Source organism: Haliotis rubra, unplaced genomic scaffold, assembly GCF_003918875.1.
Source record: "Haliotis rubra isolate DU_JTF1 unplaced genomic scaffold, ASM391887v1 Scf402, whole genome shotgun sequence".
In the NCBI taxonomy this organism is placed as follows: domain Eukaryota; kingdom Metazoa; phylum Mollusca; class Gastropoda; order Lepetellida; family Haliotidae; genus Haliotis; species Haliotis rubra.
Window position 1 is genome coordinate 715,057 of NW_025767083.1, and position 20,061 is coordinate 735,117.

The 20,061-nt window shown below is 42.2% G+C and overlaps 1 protein-coding gene across 1 annotated transcript in view; it reads left to right on the top strand.

Moving 5' to 3' along the window:
• Window positions 1-19,491, top strand: part of LOC124287628 (arylsulfatase B-like) — a 37,263-nt gene extending 17,772 nt beyond the window's left edge. The window contains 14 exon segments of the mRNA XM_046724126.1: window positions 6,275-6,386; window positions 6,596-6,647; window positions 8,032-8,135; window positions 8,315-8,421; window positions 9,832-9,896; window positions 10,246-10,347; window positions 11,661-11,724; window positions 12,601-12,698; window positions 14,735-14,798; window positions 14,801-14,870; window positions 15,712-15,770; window positions 16,359-16,482; window positions 17,154-17,296; window positions 19,058-19,491. Of these exon segments, the coding sequence (XP_046580082.1) occupies window positions 6,275-6,386; window positions 6,596-6,647; window positions 8,032-8,135; window positions 8,315-8,421; window positions 9,832-9,896; window positions 10,246-10,347; window positions 11,661-11,724; window positions 12,601-12,698; window positions 14,735-14,798; window positions 14,801-14,870; window positions 15,712-15,770; window positions 16,359-16,482; window positions 17,154-17,296; window positions 19,058-19,236 (1,343 nt within the window). The 3' untranslated portion in view covers window positions 19,237-19,491.
• The last annotated feature ends 570 nt before the right edge of the window (window positions 19,492-20,061 follow it).

The window sequence follows — 20,061 nt, forward strand, 5'->3', positions numbered from 1 at the left end:
TCAGTCCGACTTCATTCCATGGCTTCTTCTTTATTTTCTATTCTTGTTTTTTAATATTGTAACACTGATCACTTTTTAGTTATTGATGCGTGGACTCTTTCTGTTATTAAATTATGTTGAATGTTTACTGTGTCATGTTTTCATTCCAAGTTTCAAGCGTGACATGCATTTTCAAGGGGTTGCAAGATGTAACCCCTGTGGGGATGCATACACTTATTACCAATGTGGTGGCCGGAGAGAGTGCCACTCTAGCACTCTTGGAAGAATAGCTCCGCAGTACCTCATGCTTCGGGTAAAACTCCTGATTGTTTTTATATGACTGAAATAGTGCAACTCTAGCACTCTGGGAAGAATAACGGTAAGTATCTCATGTTTGGGGTAAAAATATCCAGGCGTCGACGTCCATGTAGAATCCACAAGTACTGAATAATTTAAGACATTTTAATTCCTGAAAGTAACAGCGAACAATGAAAAAGTAGTAACACTATTTACACAACTAACGCATAGTTTTTAAACGTCCATGGCATGGTGCTGGGGTTCAGCAGAGCTTGGCCCAGATGAATCTTCACCTACGTATTCCTCGAACCGCCGTAGCACACTGGAAATGTTCGACAGATTGGGCTCACTCCCACTTGCGTTGTCTCTCCCGGCTGGGGTCGATGCTGGCGATGAGGTACACGTCACCGGGGGGCAACTCACAGGTCTGGGCTGCTGTTGGGGTTCACTCTGCTGCTGTTCTTGCTGCTCTGCTTCTGACGACGTCGAGGGTTGAGGGCACTGTTGGGCACCCCCACACAGACATTGGTGGACTGGAGACCTGTGTGGGCCACTGCGACGGTGGTGGCTGCCAGTACTGTTGTTATTGCTGCTGCCAGTGTTGCTGATGCTGCTGATACTGCTGATGATGTAGAGGGGGGTGGTTGCTGCTGTCTTTCCAGGGCTTCAGCTCTGTCAGAGCAGCCATCCATTACCTGCATTATCGGTTTAGGCAAGGTCTTGAGGATAGATGCCACCCACTTTGCGAAGGACGCCCTCTCTGCGTCGTGGATTGACAGTACTTCTTTCTTCTGGTCCACCAGCTGCTCTGCTGCTGTTAGTAATCTGTCGGCCCTCTCGTCAAAGTATGACATATCCGATCCACCCGACTTCCGTTTCTTTCGACTGCTTTCAGTTACAGTTGAGGTAGATACTGGTGTAGGAGGCGTTGGAGGAACGGTGTTGGTGACTGGCATGGACATGTCAATGGGTGGCAGCTCTATGTCAATGTGGATCTCCTCCATCTCTTGCGATGTTGAAGGCAGGGGTGGTTGCTCAGTAGGGGTGGACGCCCCTGAACCAGCAGCAGCAGCAATCTTAGCCTTGAGGGAGACAACGTTCCGCCTTTGCACCTCGACAATGTGTGGGCAGAGGAAGTTGAAACCCGATATATCAGGCTATCCCTGTCAGACAGCTGCATGTTCGCTTGCCCGGATTTCCAACGTCTTAGTTTCCCCAGTCTCGTCCGGACGCTGTGGAATCACTGGCTTAATTCCTCTTCTCTTTCCCTCATACGCCCGGCCTGGTCAGCCCACAGTTTTGCTCTGAGGTGCTTGTCTGTTCAGGATCGGAGCTTCTTGTTGTAGAGACACTCATTGGCCTTGACAAACTCAACCATCAGCTCTTCTTCGGTGTCGTTTAGCTTAACGTAGACTCAGGGTTTCTTGGTTGGAGCAGCAGCAGCAGCACCAGTATCAACAACAGCAGCAATGTCGAACTCTCCATCATCTTCTGCATCATGCTCAGGAATATGCATGGGATCTATATCTTGTGATGGTTCTGGTGTGGGGGATCTCCCTCTCTTGCCACCCTTCTCCTTGGCTTTCGGCATGGATGACTCCCCAGTGGTCGCACTGAAAACGAATGGAGAGCAGTTTTCCATGCCCGTATTTATAGCAGGGGAAATATAAAACTTAAAACCACTACTGATATAAAAATGTCACAATGGATTTTCCCATCTTCCCTATCGTCCGTCAAGGTCGCTGGCGATCATGTGTTTCCCATTCCTTCATTATTACCACACAACTCTAACACGTTTCTACATTTTAGGATGCTTCCGAGTATTGGAAGCTTAAACATCCTCACACTTGATAGAAAAGCACTGTTAGCCCTGCCGGTAGTTAGACAGGTTCTGAACAGGACTAACAGGACTGTATGTGCCGTGTCAACATTACCTTGTGTGTACCTGCTGCCAGGAATCGAGCATCAGGTCACGTCCACAGGTCACATCCCAATGGGTGTCCTTTAAATCTGTACTGGTGCAATCTAATCGCCAAGTTTCCTGTCCACTAAAAACCTCTCCGATGCCCCCATGATGAGCTGTAGTGTTAGGGCAATTGTATTGTGGTTTATATGCTGCAGTGACCGACAGAGATGGAATAGATCAGTGGGACTCTATCAGGTATGGTCTCCCGTCAAAGAGGACCGAATTCATCTACAATCTGGACTATTTTGTCATTCCGCAGGAAGTAAGTAAATCTTACATAACTTTAAGCACTAAAGAAGGTATTTTTAAACAATTATAATTGAAAGGAAATCAGATTTATTGATTTTCAAAGTTAAAGTGACTGAAGGAAGATCCGCAGATATATATATATATATATATATATATACGGCGCTATACAAATAGACTTATTATTATTATTATTATATATATATATATATAATGACTTCTTAATCAAGTTACATTTCTTGAGAGCTATAGTGTGTGAGCTCCTCGGTGTATTAAAACAATAGTCCCCAGTTAGGAGTCTTCCTCCTTCAAGCAACCGGACCCCACGATACGTCTGCAGCCTTAAGAGAAGAGAAACTGTCCAAAAAATGGCACGAAAGGCAATGTGACGAAAGGCATGCAGATTCTCTATTTATTCCCTAACATTTTATGTCATAGAAATATCTTGCAGTAGTTCTATAGTTTGCATCATGTGCCTTTTCAGGATGGATAATTACAAATTGTTGCTTGGTTACCCTGGACAGCAAGATGGCTGGCACCGCCACATTAACAACACTAATGATGACATCCACGAACAGACAGTATATGACCTTGACCCTGAAAAGTACAGTTATTTGATGTAATAGGTGCGTATCTGTTCTCACAACGTTATGTTACAGTAAGAGGAAATACTTATCTGCACAATTGTTGACAGATGTAGCAACTTGTGCTCAAACACATAAATTCTACCGGTCATCCCTTCCTACAAACTGAAATCCTTTGGATACGCTCCTTCTCTTACTCTGCACCTGTGCTTTGGAACTCCCTCCCTGTGCCATTAAAAGCTGTGACACAACTGACATTTTGAAGTGCATATGTTACATTTATTATTACACTTTCTTAGTAAGGTACAGAGTCTAGTGCTTTTGTTGGGTTGAGTCCCATCCGGGATTCGAACCCACACCCTCAGATTTAGAAACCTAATCACCAGCACAAAAGTCAGATGCCTAACCAGCTCAGCCACCACGGCTTCCACATAAAAATGGAAGTCGGACAAGTGATGGTCTAGACCACGGACTTTGTGTACCCCTCTGAGGAGTGTACCTTGACACAATGCTGGTCGTGTGGACATCGAAGTTTCGACTTTACAAAGCATGACAGTCATTCAGTGTTGGTGTTAGGGACGATAACAAATTGAACTGATCTTTCGGTCTCAGTGGCAACATACAGATAATCGTATTTTTCTGAGATAATCATAATTTCATCATCTACAATCTGGTTTATTAAAATCGGAATTACGAATGTCAGTTTAACTACGACCTGTATATTCCCCTTTCAGCGATGATAACAACTTGTGTTATCTTTGTTTAATATCAACCGTGTCAAGGTTGTCAGTATATATCAGCTGATTTATCACCTACAACATACACTTCATACGGTGTCTGCCCCGATAGCACCACATCACACGACACCGAGATAATTTGCAAAAGCTTGAAGACATATTCATTTGAGACCTGGACGGTGAAGGTGAACTCACCATAATGTCGACAACAGTGGCAGCCTTCATCTTCGCTTTCATCGGCGTTGTCCTCACAGAGCGACCCAATATCGTATTCATCGTCGCGGATGATCTAGGTAAAAAGTTTATCAATCGGAAACATGTTCGTGACAAGTTCTTTGTATCTGTATCTTCGATTAGTATGTGTGTTTAACTTAACATAAACTTAGTGGCAATAGAATGTATACTGTACACACACATAGGTGATGGTAGAATTTGAAACCGACGAGTCATGGTTACTCAATGGTGATGGACTGGATATGGATTTTGGGACCTTAAGTTTGCAATGTTTCGGCGATTGTTTTCAGGTTAGGTATCGTTATGTGGCTGCAATATTGCCGAATCTCACTCAGGTTAGGTATCGCTATGTGGCTGCAATATTGCCGAATCTCACTCAGGTTAGGTATCGCTATGTGGCTGCAATATTGCCGATACTCCCTCAGGTTAGGGGCGTTTTGATAACGTTTGGCAAATTCCAAGTTTCAAGTGCATATTTTCTTTTTTTTCCCACTGCTTCCATTTAACGGTCTCATCGCATGTTTCATGGTTCGATTAATAAGGAAAATGAGGAAAGGAAAACGTTTGGGAAGTCGTTATTCTTATGTGTATCCCTGAACAAGCCGCTATGTGTGAACCACATCCTTTTAAAGTTCTCCGTCCGTTCCACCAAATTATATCCCTTTTAGGAAGTCAAAACCCAACAACACTGACCAGTTTTTATTGCCAAATTGTAAGCAATGAAACACACTCCGCTCACACTGACCACGGTATCGGTGTTTGGTGAACAGAATGTTGCAGTCAGAGGTTGCCCTTTATCTGTAGATGCACCCTGGCAGTCTGAAAGTGCAGTGGTTCAATAATCTCGCGATCGGCCTCTGTGCGATTGTTCAAGTGCATTGTTGGTCACAAATCCTATTACGTCACCCGCATGATTTGGACGTGATATTTCTAGCTGTATGTATGTCTCAAGGCGACTAATGGCCATGAGACCTGCCTGATTCACGTCATTGGTGTCGGAATGTTATTCTGTATTGGTGAATTTATAATCCGTGCTGCAGGAGGAGTAATGCTTGTGGAATGCATTGAGGAGAATGTAACTTGTTGAGTACTGCCGCCGTCGTATGACAGTAATCATGTAGTCAAAGTATTCAACGAGCAGTACAATCTCCTGACCAGTGTAATACAAACTGTCGTGTAAAACTGAGTACACAATGTCATATAGAAACTGGTCAAATGTAACATATGTTATATTACACTTTCTTAGTACAGTACAGATTCTAGTACTTTTGTTGGGTTGAGTCCCATCCGGGATTCGAACTAACACCCTCAGCCGCCTTACCAGCTCAGCCACCGTGGCTTGGGAGCGGCTAAGGCCTTTGAAGCCGTGGTGCCTTGGAAGCGGCTGACTTTGTGTCCTGGCGATTAGGTGCCTAACTCTGAGGGTGTGGTTCGAACCCCGGATGGGACTCAACCCAAAAAAGTACTAGAATCTGTACTTTACTAAAAAAGTGTAATAATAAATATGACATATGTTACGTGTTAAACTGACAACATAAATCGATTTACTTTAGTCTAATTTATAAAAATCCCCATTTAAGATAGATGCATGATGTAAAATGCATTTGAAAGATCAAAATCACAATGAAATCTGTAAGAAGGTATTCATGAGTACAGTCCTACAACAACGGTCTTGGCATGACAGTTGTCCAAGTTAGGGTATCAAACACAAGCTGTCAGTTTAATGGAAATAGTGCACAAATTGATCAAGGTCAATGGTACATCACATTTATATCGTGCATGGCCACCCACTCCGACCATACACGCAAAACCTCTGTAGCGAAAAGACAAAGTCAGTCTTTTAATGAGGCCACGTGGTATATGTCGATAATCGTCTTGGAGTGCCTGGATCAGTTCTTGTTGGTTGTCTGAAGTGTGTGGTCGCTGTTATACACGATCCATGACATCCCCGTCAAATATGTAGACATGATGGAACATTTGGATGAAGAATGACGTCTATGTAACGCTGAGCTGTCAGTCGAGTAACCATGTGCCCCAAGGCATGTAGCTTGTCACCTTTTCTGCATGGAACATTGTTGTTCTAGGACGATATATGTTTTGTCTTGGTCTAGTGTGTATTTGTGTTTTTAAATACTTGATATTTCATTTTTTAAGGGTTAACGTTTCTTTCGGCAGTGAACTGACATAGCTAATCAAAGTTAAGGTTTGTAAGAACATGTTGGTTGTTGCAGGCTGGAACGATGTTGGCTTCCGGAACGGTGACATGCTGACACCTAATATAGACAAAATGGCGCGAGAAGGCGTGATACTGGACAGGAACTACGTGCAGCCACTATGTAGTCCGTGAGTGACTCAAACATATAAGAATATTCAAACACTCTACCCACTTTAACCTAGAGTTATAAGGTTTATTCAAAGTTAGTATATTAAATTGCATGCGATTCTTTCAAATCGCAGATGGTGACCTTCAAAACCATAACACCTACTTCGCAGTACAAAGAACTAGTCATTAATAACAACTGATGGTTCATGACGAGTGTCGTATGTTTCAGATCCCGAAGTGCCTTTATGTCCGGAGTTTATCCCTTCAAATCTGGTCTCCAGGTAAGTACTGGGAGGACGATGGAGCTAGTGAGTGAGGTAGGTGCTACGAATCTTTATTGACAAAACCTATACTGGTGGCCGGAGACAGAGCGACGCACTCTGAGAGAGGTTTATCGGAACATATCAACCTTTGATACCAGTAGCGGCTGTGACCACCATGATTGTGTGTTAAGAAAGGGGAGATAGCGAGGGTGCACTGTAAACATCAGATAACTGAAAAGAGATTTGAAAAGAATTCTCGAGAAAAAGCATGGCAGTTAAACAATGTCATGCCACCCCAAAATGTGTCTTGAAGCAAGTACAACTTGTTAACGGGTATAAAATGCCGCGTGGTATTTCCGGCAACGTGACGTTATGTCCTCACATTTGCATAAAGGGAAGACAATCCATGTCCCTCTAGTACCGTAAGCAAATTACCATTTACAGAGATGAGTTGTGTTTCGCCATGAGTTTTGATGTCATTCCATAAAACTTCATGATACGTAAACGTTCTCCTGGACGCCTGTAGACCCAACAACGGCCACCGCAGCGGTCCAGACGAAACCGGGACCCATTTAGTACACTGTCCCAATCCTTTCTACTCAACCTTAGACGCTGTCTTCAACACGCTAGTGGTGCCTAACGGTGTCCTGGAAGCAACATAGGACATATTGCTGGACGTCGGGACCGAATGTTAACGTTGGGCTCCTTCAAGCGGTTGTATTCTGCCAATAATTAAGGAAAGGAATAAGCTGACAGCTTAACAGCTTTTAATTTCGTTGGTGCACCTTCCAAATTGGTTATTCTCGTTGACGTGACGTCGTGACACGCGGTTGACGGAGTCGTGGCAAGTCATGAGTATCGCCCAGCTGTAGAAAACGTCTCCCAGAGATGATGTTGTGTTTTGATGTAATTTTGCTAGGCGCCAGCATGTTTTCAGCATGCCGACGGCGCGTAGACGCTGATTTTAAACAAGCCATAGTATTTCGTAAGCGAAAATACGTGTTTATGAGCAGCTGATAGAAAGTGTCATTGTGGCTGTTCAGCAGTGATAATTATATAAAAATCTGTTACAAACAACGTTGCACAATGCCACATTGCCTCTTAGACTGAGGGTTATCTCCCTTTGCAGCACCAGGTTATAGATCAGAACCAGGCTGTGTGTGTTTCCAACTAAACTACTCGTTTTCTAGTCCACCACATGCACATGCATTCACACATTTTACCAAGGACCAATCTTCATCCCCATCCAGACGAGACACAGCCCTAAACCATATACCGTCAAGACTCAGCAATGGTTTGAGCTAGATTTGTTCACCTGTGGTAAGCCATTGAAAAGGAAACCAATATTAAAACATGTGACACAACCTCATGCACGTGTGGTAAGAGTAACCTCCCTTTACAGCATCAAGTCATTGGCGCCTCACAGTCTGTTTGTTTCCCTCTAAACTACACCCTCCTTCCACAAGAGCTGAAGAATCTCGGCTACGCCACTCATATGGTTGGCAAGTGAGTACACCATCCTAACACCTCACCAGACAACATGTCAAACGAGTTTTGAATAATTTTACGTTTAAAGGGACTGAAGCATATTTGCCCCATAACCATTTTAGAAGCTTGAGTTACGTCCATGTTTCTCAGTCTTTCCAAGAGTTCCATGATAATGACTAACCTCTCATTCACTTCAGATGGCATCTTGGTTTCTGCGACTGGGGCTGCACACCGACCTATAGAGGCTTCGATACTTTCTTCGGATACTATAATGCAATGGAGGACTATTACAGGCATAACATTTGTAAGTACAAAGATGCACTAAAGCCACAAAGATCAAGTAGTTTCAGCAGGTGCCCTGTCGCCAAGGGCGTTTAAATCGGTGTGCTGTGTTGCGTCATCTCGGCACGCCAGAGATAAGATCGAGGGTTCGCCTCGATTATGTTTCAATTCTTGCCAGCATCGTACCCGTGCACCTGAAATTTGCCCAAGTGGTACACGACTCGCATCACTTCGGGTGGTACACGACTCGCATCACTTCGGGTGGTACACGACTCGCCTCACTTCGGGTTGTACTCCCAAATTATGCTTACGCATCGTGATGTTATTGAAATACTACGTTTAACCCAGGTAACTCACTCACTCGCAGTAGCGGGAACAGTTATTTGAGTAATTGGATCGGGTGAAATAGATGGACGGTGGCGACCATTCTTGATAGAAATATTAATATTAAACTTTATATTATTTATAACATATTTAATGGATAGGTTAGAATTCTCTTTAGGTAAATATAAAGTAAATATCTAACCTGAGCTAGGCTGAGTGTCTTGTCCAGTGCAGAGTTGTAAGCAGTTTGATCAGAAACGTGTGCAAATGCTTTGGAAGAAATCAAATAGGAAGCCGAGGGCTTTTGTATTAAAATCGAGAGGCGGGAATGAAATAACATGTCCATCCTAAACAGACCAACTGCTTTGATAAGTAATCCAAGCACATACAACTAATGGACATAAAACAACTTGAAATGATAAATCGAAAACTGTATTCATATTCACTCACTCGCAGGGGTGAGTCCAGGTATTGGTGTGATGGGGACTTGTATTCGGGACTTGCACGACTGGAATCGCACTTGATCCGGAAACACACTTGTCTATCCAGTCATTAGTTTGGCCTACTTGGCATGTAGGCTTCCTTCGAAACGATCAAATCAATTATGGAAAGAATTGGCAAATCTGAAATCAACTTATTCCTATTTTTTCACACTTCCATCGACAATCAAATGAACAAGCCAACATCTTTACAAAGTTACTTGCATATGGCTTCCCGTCCACTACCGCATAAAACAAAACTCTACTCCTTGTTTTCAAAAGTTTACATGGTCTAGCTCCTCAGTACCTCTGTGATCTATTCCACCGTTATACTACTGTACGTTCACTCCGATCAAATGACCAGTGTCTTTTGACAATTCCTGTGACTAGGACAAAAACATATGGTGACAGGTCACTCGAGACGACTGGCCCTCATCTCTGGAACAATCTTCCATCTCACCTCAGAACACAACCAGATTTAGCTGTTTTTAAATCAAATCTAAAGACGTGTCTCTTTGCTGAAGCACTTGAACTCTATGTGATATCTAAACCATCTTAGAGCCAAAGCGCCTTTGAGCGGTTTACGGATATTGGCGCTATACAAGTATTTGTATGTATGTATGTTTCAGCCGGGTTTTTAGACTTCAGGAACAATAAAGAAGCGGAATGGGACTACCAAGGACAATATTCTGCGGTGAGACAATTTTACGTAAACCTTTCAGTAAAACAAAGAGATACCTTGGTGACATCAGTTTTAACACTTTATGTTAGTAATACGAAGGATGAGGTCTATCAATGTTTCACATCAAAAAAACATCACACAACAGATGCTTCTGTCACTGTGTCCACCTTCTGACAATGAAATGGTGCTAGAAAGTGAACAGGGAACATACCTGCATTTGGCCAGTACTGATCAATATAAGACCCGATTCGTATCAGGGGGGATCCGAGGGTTTGATAGGCGCATATATAACATGTTTCGGCGATCAAGGCCTGTGCACGTGGTGGTTATTGTTTTTGTTTTGTTTCCTGTGGCGATCCAGTGGGTTTTCACAGAGAAGATCCTGGATGTTATCAGCGCCCACGACAAGGACCAGCCGCTGTTCCTGTACCTGCCATTCCAGAACGTTCACTCCCCTACAGAGGTGAGACTTCCGTTGTATGTACAAAACCTGTTGACAGGGAGCAGGTGACGTGCACTGCGAAAACAGCCGTGCGTTATGATGGCTAAAACAGAGAAACAGTGAAAATGGTGACACATGTTATGCGGATGTTATGGTTGTGTTTTGGACCTTGTGTTTTCAACCTACTTTTTGTTATTGTTGTCAAATCCCAATTGCAAGTGAAGACCTTCCTTTGCCCAGAAGCGTTGATCAAGCTTGTAGATAATAGGCTGCCTATATTGGGGGAATCCAAATAGATTAGGTTGTATAATAGGATTGTTTTCATTCACATACTCTGTGTTACTGGTGTCGTTATAATATAATTTATGTGTCATTCGCCTGTTATACGAAAAAGAAGTACAATTATGTTACCACTCAGATATTTCACATAGACATGTAAACGGTATTCAGATGCTTTGTAAAGCCAACACATCCAGCTGTCATAAAAGAGTTAATCCTTTGTTATTTGACATAGAAGTTATTTACCTGTTATGTAATAGACATAGGTAGATGTTATTCAGATGACTACTGTATACAGATGTTATTCAGATGACTACTGTATATAGATGTTATTCAGATGACTACTGTATACAGATGTTATTCAGATGACTACTGTATACAGATGTTATTCAGATGACTACTGTATACAGATGTTATTCAGATGACTACTGTATACAGATGTTATTCAGATGACTACTGTATGTCGGATGACAGATGTTATTCGGATGACTACTGTATACAGATGTTATTCAGATGACTACTGTATATAGATGTTATTCAGATGACTACTGTATACAGATGTTATTCAGATGACTACTGTATATAGATGTTATTCGGATGACTACTGTATACAGATGTTATTCAGATGACAGATGACTACTGTATACAGATGTTATTCAGATGACTACTGTATATTCAGATGACTACTGTATACAGATGTTATTCAGATGACTACTGTATACAGATGTTATTCAGATGACTACTGTATACAGATGTTATTCAGATGACTACTGTATATAGATGTTATTCGGATGACTACTGTATACAGATGTTATTCAGATGACTCCTGTATACAGATGTTATTCAGATGACTACTGTATACAGATGTTATTCAGATGACTCCTGTATACAGATGTTATTCAAATGACTACTGTATACAGATGTTATTCAGATGACTACTGTATACAGATGTTATTCAGATGACAACTGTATACAGATGTTATTCACCTGTTATCGGATACAGATTTATTTACCTGCATGTATGTTCAGCTCACATTCAGCACTCTGAATTGCAGGTACCCAAGGTATATGAAGATAGGTTCCCACATGTTGTGAATAGAGGAAGGCGTGTATTCAGTGGTGAGTACAAGCTCGTGAAGACATGTCACCAGACAAGATATGATAACCTAGTCTATGATAAGACTGCTTGAGTCGCATTGTCATCCACCATGCTGCATCTCTCCACGTAGAGTTACATCCCTTACACGTACCAGGAGACCGTTGTCATGGTCCCTGGTGACAGCACCATATTCGAGCTCGTAGGTTTCACCGTGACCTTTAGTCCTTCCCCACCACTGAAGTAAGCCTGCACGCTGTGAAATGAAACAAGATGTACGATTCAGTGTCGTTAAAGCCAACTCGCAGGACTATGGCCAGACTTAAATGGTTGAACACAATTGACTTAACTGAATAGGGAACAGCAAGTGAGTGAGTTTAAGTTTTACGTCGCATCTGCATTATTTCAGCCATATAGCGACGAAATCAAGGCAGCACACATACACAAATCTATCTTAAGGACAACGTTTAAAGGGGTGTATTAAAATATATATTTCTTACATTATTATATACAAATTGGAAAAGTGACAACAGATTTAAAATCAGGCAATGTGGCATACACATACATAGTAACAATTATCATACAGGCTAATTTCTCTTAAGTTGTTCACAAAAAGAAGAGGGACGAATAGGTGACCACGGGGTATGCATTACATACAGTGGAACAGACAAGATAGGAAGTGGAAGTCTTTATAAGAGTAAACATGACCATGAGATGGGGTGCTTTGCATATATCTACTCAGAAATCTTTCAGATGAGAGGATTTAACATGACCGTGTATCAGAAACCTGTAGATTTCCTGTTTGTTTAGCATTGTGCAGTGATTCAGGTTCATGAGACATAAACACCGTTGATATTCATTCACGTGCTGCATGATGTCAATATTTGCCAACCTTACAGGGATGGTGAACGCCCTTGATGAAGCTATAGGGAACGTGACCGACGCCTTGAAGGAGAAGGGACTGTACGACAACACGCTGTTCCTGCTTACAGCTGATGTACGTCATTACGTGTGTGTTAATTACCGCAGTAACCTGTATAGTCCAGCAGTTTTTATAGACAAACAGCAGCGACAATGTACGGTGCCATATGAAGGCATTTCTACAGCTTGTATGCGTAATATTTAGTGTTATAAACGCAACATGTTCTTTGCTATTCTTCCGGCAATTTTAGACTGGTTCCAATCCAAAACGTACATGTTTCTGTGAACTTTTGCATTTGTGCATTATGTTGGCCATAGCACGGTTTCCCTGTGCAGGGTATGATTATGTTTGTCTTTGGCAAAAACTCGATATGTTGTATACCTGAGTAAATAGAGAAAAAGACGGCCATTTTGTTTTATGACGTCATCACACAAGTGTGTGACCTTTTTGTGACCTAATCGATTTGGACAGTGAGTTTTGGACCCTTAAGCCCCACCCCCTCCCAGGTGTGTGACCTTTAGGTTGACCTTAGTGGTCTGTGATTATTATTCAGTTATTTTATGAATAAGAGTGGTATGAGTTTGATCAACGTAGAATTACTATTACACTATGAATATTAGGTGCTAAAGATGCTATTTATTAGGTCAAAAGCCAGTCTTGTTCAATGTGCAATATCAGAGCGCATTTTGTTAAATCAAACCTTTGCAGATCTCATTCTTAACTACTCGCGATTTCATACAAGGAACAACTCACAAGTGGGCAGCTTCCGTTATGTAGGATGAGAAGTGTCTGACCGGAATTAAAGACAGGAAATAATATGCAGTTGAGGACTGGTGGTCACTACACTGAATAACTAAAGTAGGATGAAGAGTCAAGTGGCTGGACAAGTAGCTGTCTCGGCCATGTCCAGCTTTGAAAGTGTTACATCAGTAGAGAGATAAAATTCATGTTGGGGTCACTGTCTGCAGCCAGACTATTGTTAACTTCCTAACACAGTTGATGTGAAGTACACTGATAATACCTCAAGGGGCTCCTTAGATCGTTATATCGACAAAATATATCCTGACCCATTCTGAAGGTTATTTGTTGTAAATATTGTCTTTGAATTGTTTTGTTATGCTGGACCCAAGATGTTATACCAAGCTGTGAAAGCTGAGAGTCAGTTTAAAATTGGTTAACATAGAATTAAGAAATGGTTGAAAGGTCAAGACACCAATACCATGACTCACCAAGCTAGGAGAACGTTTCCAAGAAATGATTATGTGGTCGAAAGTCTTGAAAGCCACTGGCAATCAGATCTCATGGATATGGTTTCACTGGCAAAGTACAACGATGGTGTGTAGCATTTAATAGTCATCATAGATCTATTTTCATGCTATTTGTGGGTACTTCCACTCATGTCTAAATAAGGTCTTGAAGTGGTGAAAGCATTGAATGAGTTATGGAAGACACAAGATCGTCGGCCTGGTATTTCTCAATCCAACATGGATCCCGAATTTAAGAATAGGTGGTTCAGAGCACAATATAGCCCAACTTTTTACATTGAATGAAACCAAGGCCTCTAATGCTGAGAGAGTTATTAAAACCAATAAAATGAAATTATACAGATATATGTTGACTGACTGACTGACTGACTGACTGACTGACTGAGTTTGGTTTTACGCCGCTTTTAGCAATATTCCAGCAACATCACGGTGGGGGACACCAGAAATGGGCTCCACGCATTGTACCCATGTCGGGATTCGAACCCGGGTCTTCGGCCTGACGAGCCAACACTTTAACGATTAGGCTACCCCACCGCCCGATATATGTTGAAACATTTTACATATAGATACATGGATATCTTACAAGAGGTAGTCAAGAGTTACAACCACACGAAACAGAATGTTAGGACAGTCTCCTGCTAGTGTAGAGACTCTCACAGTATTTGATTAAACCGCCAAACGTTAAACCCAGTAAATAGTCGACATAACATAGGCAACAAGATGTTTATATTCAGGCTACTAATGAATGAGCGAACTATTATCTATAGCTGCCATATTCACTATGACATACTGTACATGTTGTTATTGATGTTGTAAGTGTGTAAGCTTGGACGCGTGTTGTTGCAGAACGGAGGTGAGATATTCAGCCACGGCAACAACTGGCCCCTGAGAGGAGGCAAACACTCTCTGTGGGAGGGGGTACGAGGGTGACGGCGTTCATGTCGGGGACGGGACTCCAGAAGACAGGCTACACGTATGATGGGTAAGAGAGCTTCGCAGGTGTCACAACAAGATTTAGAAATCAGAGAGTTAGTTGATGTGTTCGTCACGCCGAGCACCCTGTTTAACAGGGGAACAATGTTTGGACACAATTCCTGGTTTAATCCATGCATACGTTGTTGGCCATGAATGATATCTACATGGTTGCTGGTCGATGTTACGCATCGATTTTATACAGCATATAATGCTTAAACTTGAAATGTCGATGGTCGATGTCATGTATGTTGCTGGTTGATGCCATGTATGTTCCTGGTCGATGTCATGTATGTTGCTGGTCTGTCATGAATGTTGCTGGTCGATGGCATGCATGTTGCTGGTCTATGTTATGGATGTTGCTGGTCGATGTCATGTATGTTGCTGGTCGATGTCATGTGTATTGCTAGTCGATGTCATGTATATTGCTGGTCGATGTCATGTATGTTGCTGGTCGATGTCATGTATATTGCTGGTTGACGTCATATATGTTGCTGGTTGACGTCATGTATGTTGCTGGTTGATGTCATGTATATTGCTGGTTGATGTCATGTATATTGCTGGTTGATGTCATGTATGTTGCTGGTTGACGTCATCTATCTTTCCGGTTGACGTCATGCATGTTGCTAGTCGATGTAATGTATGTTGATGGTTGATCCTGAAATGTGCAATGTTAAATCTGTCTAAGCAGAAAGTCAAATACTCTTGATAAGATGACAGTTTTAGTAGCATTATGGATGTTTAAGTAATACTTACGGCTTAAAGCTCTGGATGAACAAAAGATTCAGGTCATTTTAGAAAATATTGCTTGACTTCCTTTTCTCAAATCAACTATGCCACTTCCTATATAGGATGATCCACGCTGTAGACTGGCTGCCCACTTTGGTTTCTGCCGCCGGGGGAACGCCGGGTACGTGTCATGAAATACTGTGCACTCTTCAAATAAAATAGGGGAAGACGAAATCTAATTAAGTTTTATTACAATCATTATTAAAAAGATAATTGCTGGACAGCAAACACCCTACACAAACATGTGTAGTTTTGTAAAACTTAAAACCACTACTGATATAAAAATGTCACTTCCAGATTTTCCCATCTTCCCTATCGTCCGTCAAGGTCGCTGGCGATCATGTGTTTCCCATTCCTTCATTATTACCACACAACTCTAACAAGTTTCTACACTTTAGGATGGTTCCGAGTATTGGAAGCTTAAACATCCTCACACTTGATAGAAAAGCACTGTTAGCCCTGCCGATAGTTAGACAGGTTCTGGACAGGACTTACAGGACTGTATGTGCCGTGTCAACATTACCTTGTGTGTACCTGCTGCCAGGAAGCGAGCATCAAGTCACGTCCACAGGTCACACCCCAATGCGTGTCCTTTGAATCTGTACTGGTGCTACCTAATCGTCAAGTTCCTATCCACTAAAAACCTCTCCGATGCCCCCATGATGAGCCGTCGTGTCAGGGCAATTGTATTGTGGTTTATATGCTGCAGTGACCGACAGAGATGGAATAGATCAGTGGGACTCAATCAGGAATGGTCTCCCGTCAAAGAGAACGGAGTTCATCTACAATCTGGACTATCTTGTCATTCCGCTGGAAGGTCAGGCTGGCATTAGGTAAGGGCTTGATACATATCACAGGAAGTAAGTAGATCTTGCATAAACTGAAGGACTAAAGATAGTATTTGTAAGCAATAAAATCTAAAGGAAAGCATATTTATTGATTTTCAAAGGTAAGATGACTAGTGAAAGATCCGCAGGTGTATATTCCTTCTTCTAAATCAAGTTATATTTTTAAAATACGACCATTCTTCGAGTGCTTGCTAAGCGTTTCGCTGCTGAAAGCTATAGTGTCTGAGCTCTTCGGTGTAGATAAGGACAATCTTTACAGATGAAGAACTTCTTTTTTCGGGAGATGCGGCGTTTCGACACATGCATACATGCTTGAAAGCGATACAAGATTCTGTATCGAAACGTCGCATTTCCCGAATAAAGAAGTTGTTCATCCATAACGTTTGTCTATATCTGATTCACCAGCTTCTAAATATGCCACTCAAAGGAGTTACTCTTCGGTGTATTACATCAATAGTCCCCAGTTAGGAGTCTTCCCCCTTTAAGCAACCGGACCCCACGATACATCTGCAGCCTTAAGAGAAGAGAAAATGTCCAAAAAGGCACGAAAGGCAATGTGACGAAAGGCATGCAGATTTTCAATTTATTCGCTAACATTTTATGTCATAGAAAATATCTTGCAGTAGTTCTATAGTTTGCATCATGTGCCTTTTCAGGATGGACAATTACAAATTGTTGCTTGGTTACCCTGGACAGCAAGATGGCTGGCATCGTCCCATGAACAACACTAAAGATGACATCTACGAACAGACAGTATACGACCTTGACCCTGAAAAAGTACAGTTATTTGATGTCATAGGTGCGTATCTGTTCTCACAACGTTATGTTACAGTAAGAGAAAATACTTATCTACACAATTGATGACAGTCAAATATCCATTTGAACGATTTCGTGTAATATAAATATACTGAACATCATTGAAAACCCACCACCTGTATTAGTTTGGATTTCCAAGAGCAAAAATGAACAATCGGTGTAAATTTTACATACTTTTGTAGTCCAATGATTGGTAAAGATAAAAAACAAGAACCAACCCAGCAAAACAGTGAAGTTTTAATTCAGCTGACCATGAAAGTCAGTAACGTGTATGACCACCATTAGCAGCAACACAAGCTGTGCAACGTCTCCTCATGGAACTGATAAGTCTCTGAATAATGTTTTGAGGCAATGCATTCCACTCTTGTTGCAAGGCATTCTCAAGCTCCCCAAGGTTGTTGATCTGTGGGCGACGTGAGAGGCGTTGGCCTATGTAATCCCACAAATGTTCAATGGGAGACAAATCTGGTGACAAAGCAGGCAAGTAGAGGAGTGTTGTTGTTTGCCAGAAACTGTGTTGCAACACGTGCAGAGTGCGCTCGAGCATTGGCCTGCTGGAATGAGTGCAGATCTTGATGTTGGTTAAAGAAGGGAACGACGTTGTTCTGAAGAATGGTGTCACGGTAGTGAAGGGCATTCACTCTGCCACGACAAACTACCAGAGCGGATTTGTGATGATAACTGACACACACACACACACCATAATGCTGTCTCCACCCCACCGATCTGTTTGCACAACACAGTCCTGATGGTAACGTTCTCCCCGTCGACGCCATACCCGTAGACGCCCGTCATCATTTCGCAAGTGAAAACGTGACTCGTCGGTCGGAGAACACCATGCCAAAGTCGTAACAACCACAAACGATGCTGTTCAGCCCATCGTCGGAGTTCACGGCGATGTCTATCAGTCAGGATGGGTCCAACATAAGGGCGTCGACACCGTAATCCTGCCGCACGGAGACGGCTTCGGACGGTGGAAGCACTGATCAAACCACGTCGGCCTTGGACAGCGTTGGCGGTTCTGGCCCGAATATGGCGCCGAACAATGTCTCGATCATGGCGAGGGGGTGGTAACACGCGCCTGGCCAGGACGTTGGCGGTCCCTGGTAGTTCCTGTTTGTTGGTACCTGTTGGCAAGTCTTATGATGGTGGAATGATGGCAGCCAAATCGTCTGGCAATAATCCTGCTTGATGTGCCAACATGCAACATGCCCAACGCCCGTTCTCGTTCCTCTGGTGATAATCATGGCATTGCAAAATAAACTTTACTTGCGGAGGTACAGCTAAAATGAGAACGGTTTTTTGCCGACGGTCATTTATACCCCTAATCAGCATGTTTTACGCATGCAATGTGCGCTTTTCGTGTGTGTTGTGCATGAATTTTGTTGTTGTCACGTGATGTGTTCCATGATGTGTTCGGGCAATCCGTTCTTTACTGTACACCATTATTTATTGTCTTTTGTGTTATTAACAACATTTCCAACGTTCATTTTCACTCTCAAAACAGTCCTATTACCATATTTCAAAATTTACAGGTGATGCGTTTTCAATGATGTTCAGTATATTACAAAACTAACGTTATGAAAATATGTATACCTTTGAAGATCCGGGTCAAAACAGGTTTGCAACAACACATGCATTTCGTAAGAGGCAACTAACTGATCGGGTGATCAGGGTCACTGACTTGGCTGATGCTCGCTATGTCAATCACTTGACCTACCCATGTGATTTTTCCTCTGTCCAGCGGATCCCACAGAAAGACGTGACCTGTCTGTCCAGCTACCAGACGTTGCTGCTAAGCTCAAGTCTCGTCTACTAGAGTACCGGAAACAGATGGTCCCTGCCAACTACCCCAATCGTGACCCAAAGAGTGACCCCAGGAAGTTTGGCAACGCTTGGACACCTGGCTGGTGCAAACTCTAACTTGTGTTTTATAACGGTCGTACAAGAGTTCGCCATTCTGTAAATGAGTGGTGTTTGACGTGTAAAATGACTCCGTATGGTCTTGTTCAGTTTACTTTCATTTCATAACTGATCTCTCATTCCATGCAGTTTAAGCAATGTATAACAATTCTGACTTCAGTTATCTTGCCTGGATATTTTATATCGGCTTCTGGCTTAGTTACCTGGCTCACGTCGAGTCACGAAGTGCAATCGCAAATAAAATTGACAAATGTGTATGTTTTTTTCGTGATCTTTACCGGAAATCGTACACGCTGAAATAAGGTTCTGACATTGATTTTTCGTCAAATTTTCAAAGATGATTCAGTGCAAGGAAGGGAAACGTACATGCAAATCGCTCCCCACACACACACACACACACTCACAAATAATGACACTAGAATGTACGGGTTGTTTGTACAGAAGCAAACGTTTTGGACAGCGAGTAGCTTTATAACTCCAAATAAATAATGTCTGATAGTTTGACTTCCATACATCACTCATTTTCATGTGTGAACATGCCGAAAAGCGAGCTCTATAGACCGTTTCATTTGAGACCCATGAATTGCCCTCTAACACAAAATCTTATAATAGCAACAAAACCAAATTTTGCAAAGTCATATGAAAACTCTGATGATTTGTCTCAAAAGATAGGTTTGGACAAGAATGAAAAGGTTGTTTAAGAAACAGTCATTACACAAGCTTGTTGATTACCTGGCTGTTCTAAGAGCAAGTGGTTCTCCCTCGTAAGAAATAGCGAAAAGTGACAACAAAATAATGATCGTTCGTTCGTGAGTTTGGTTTTAC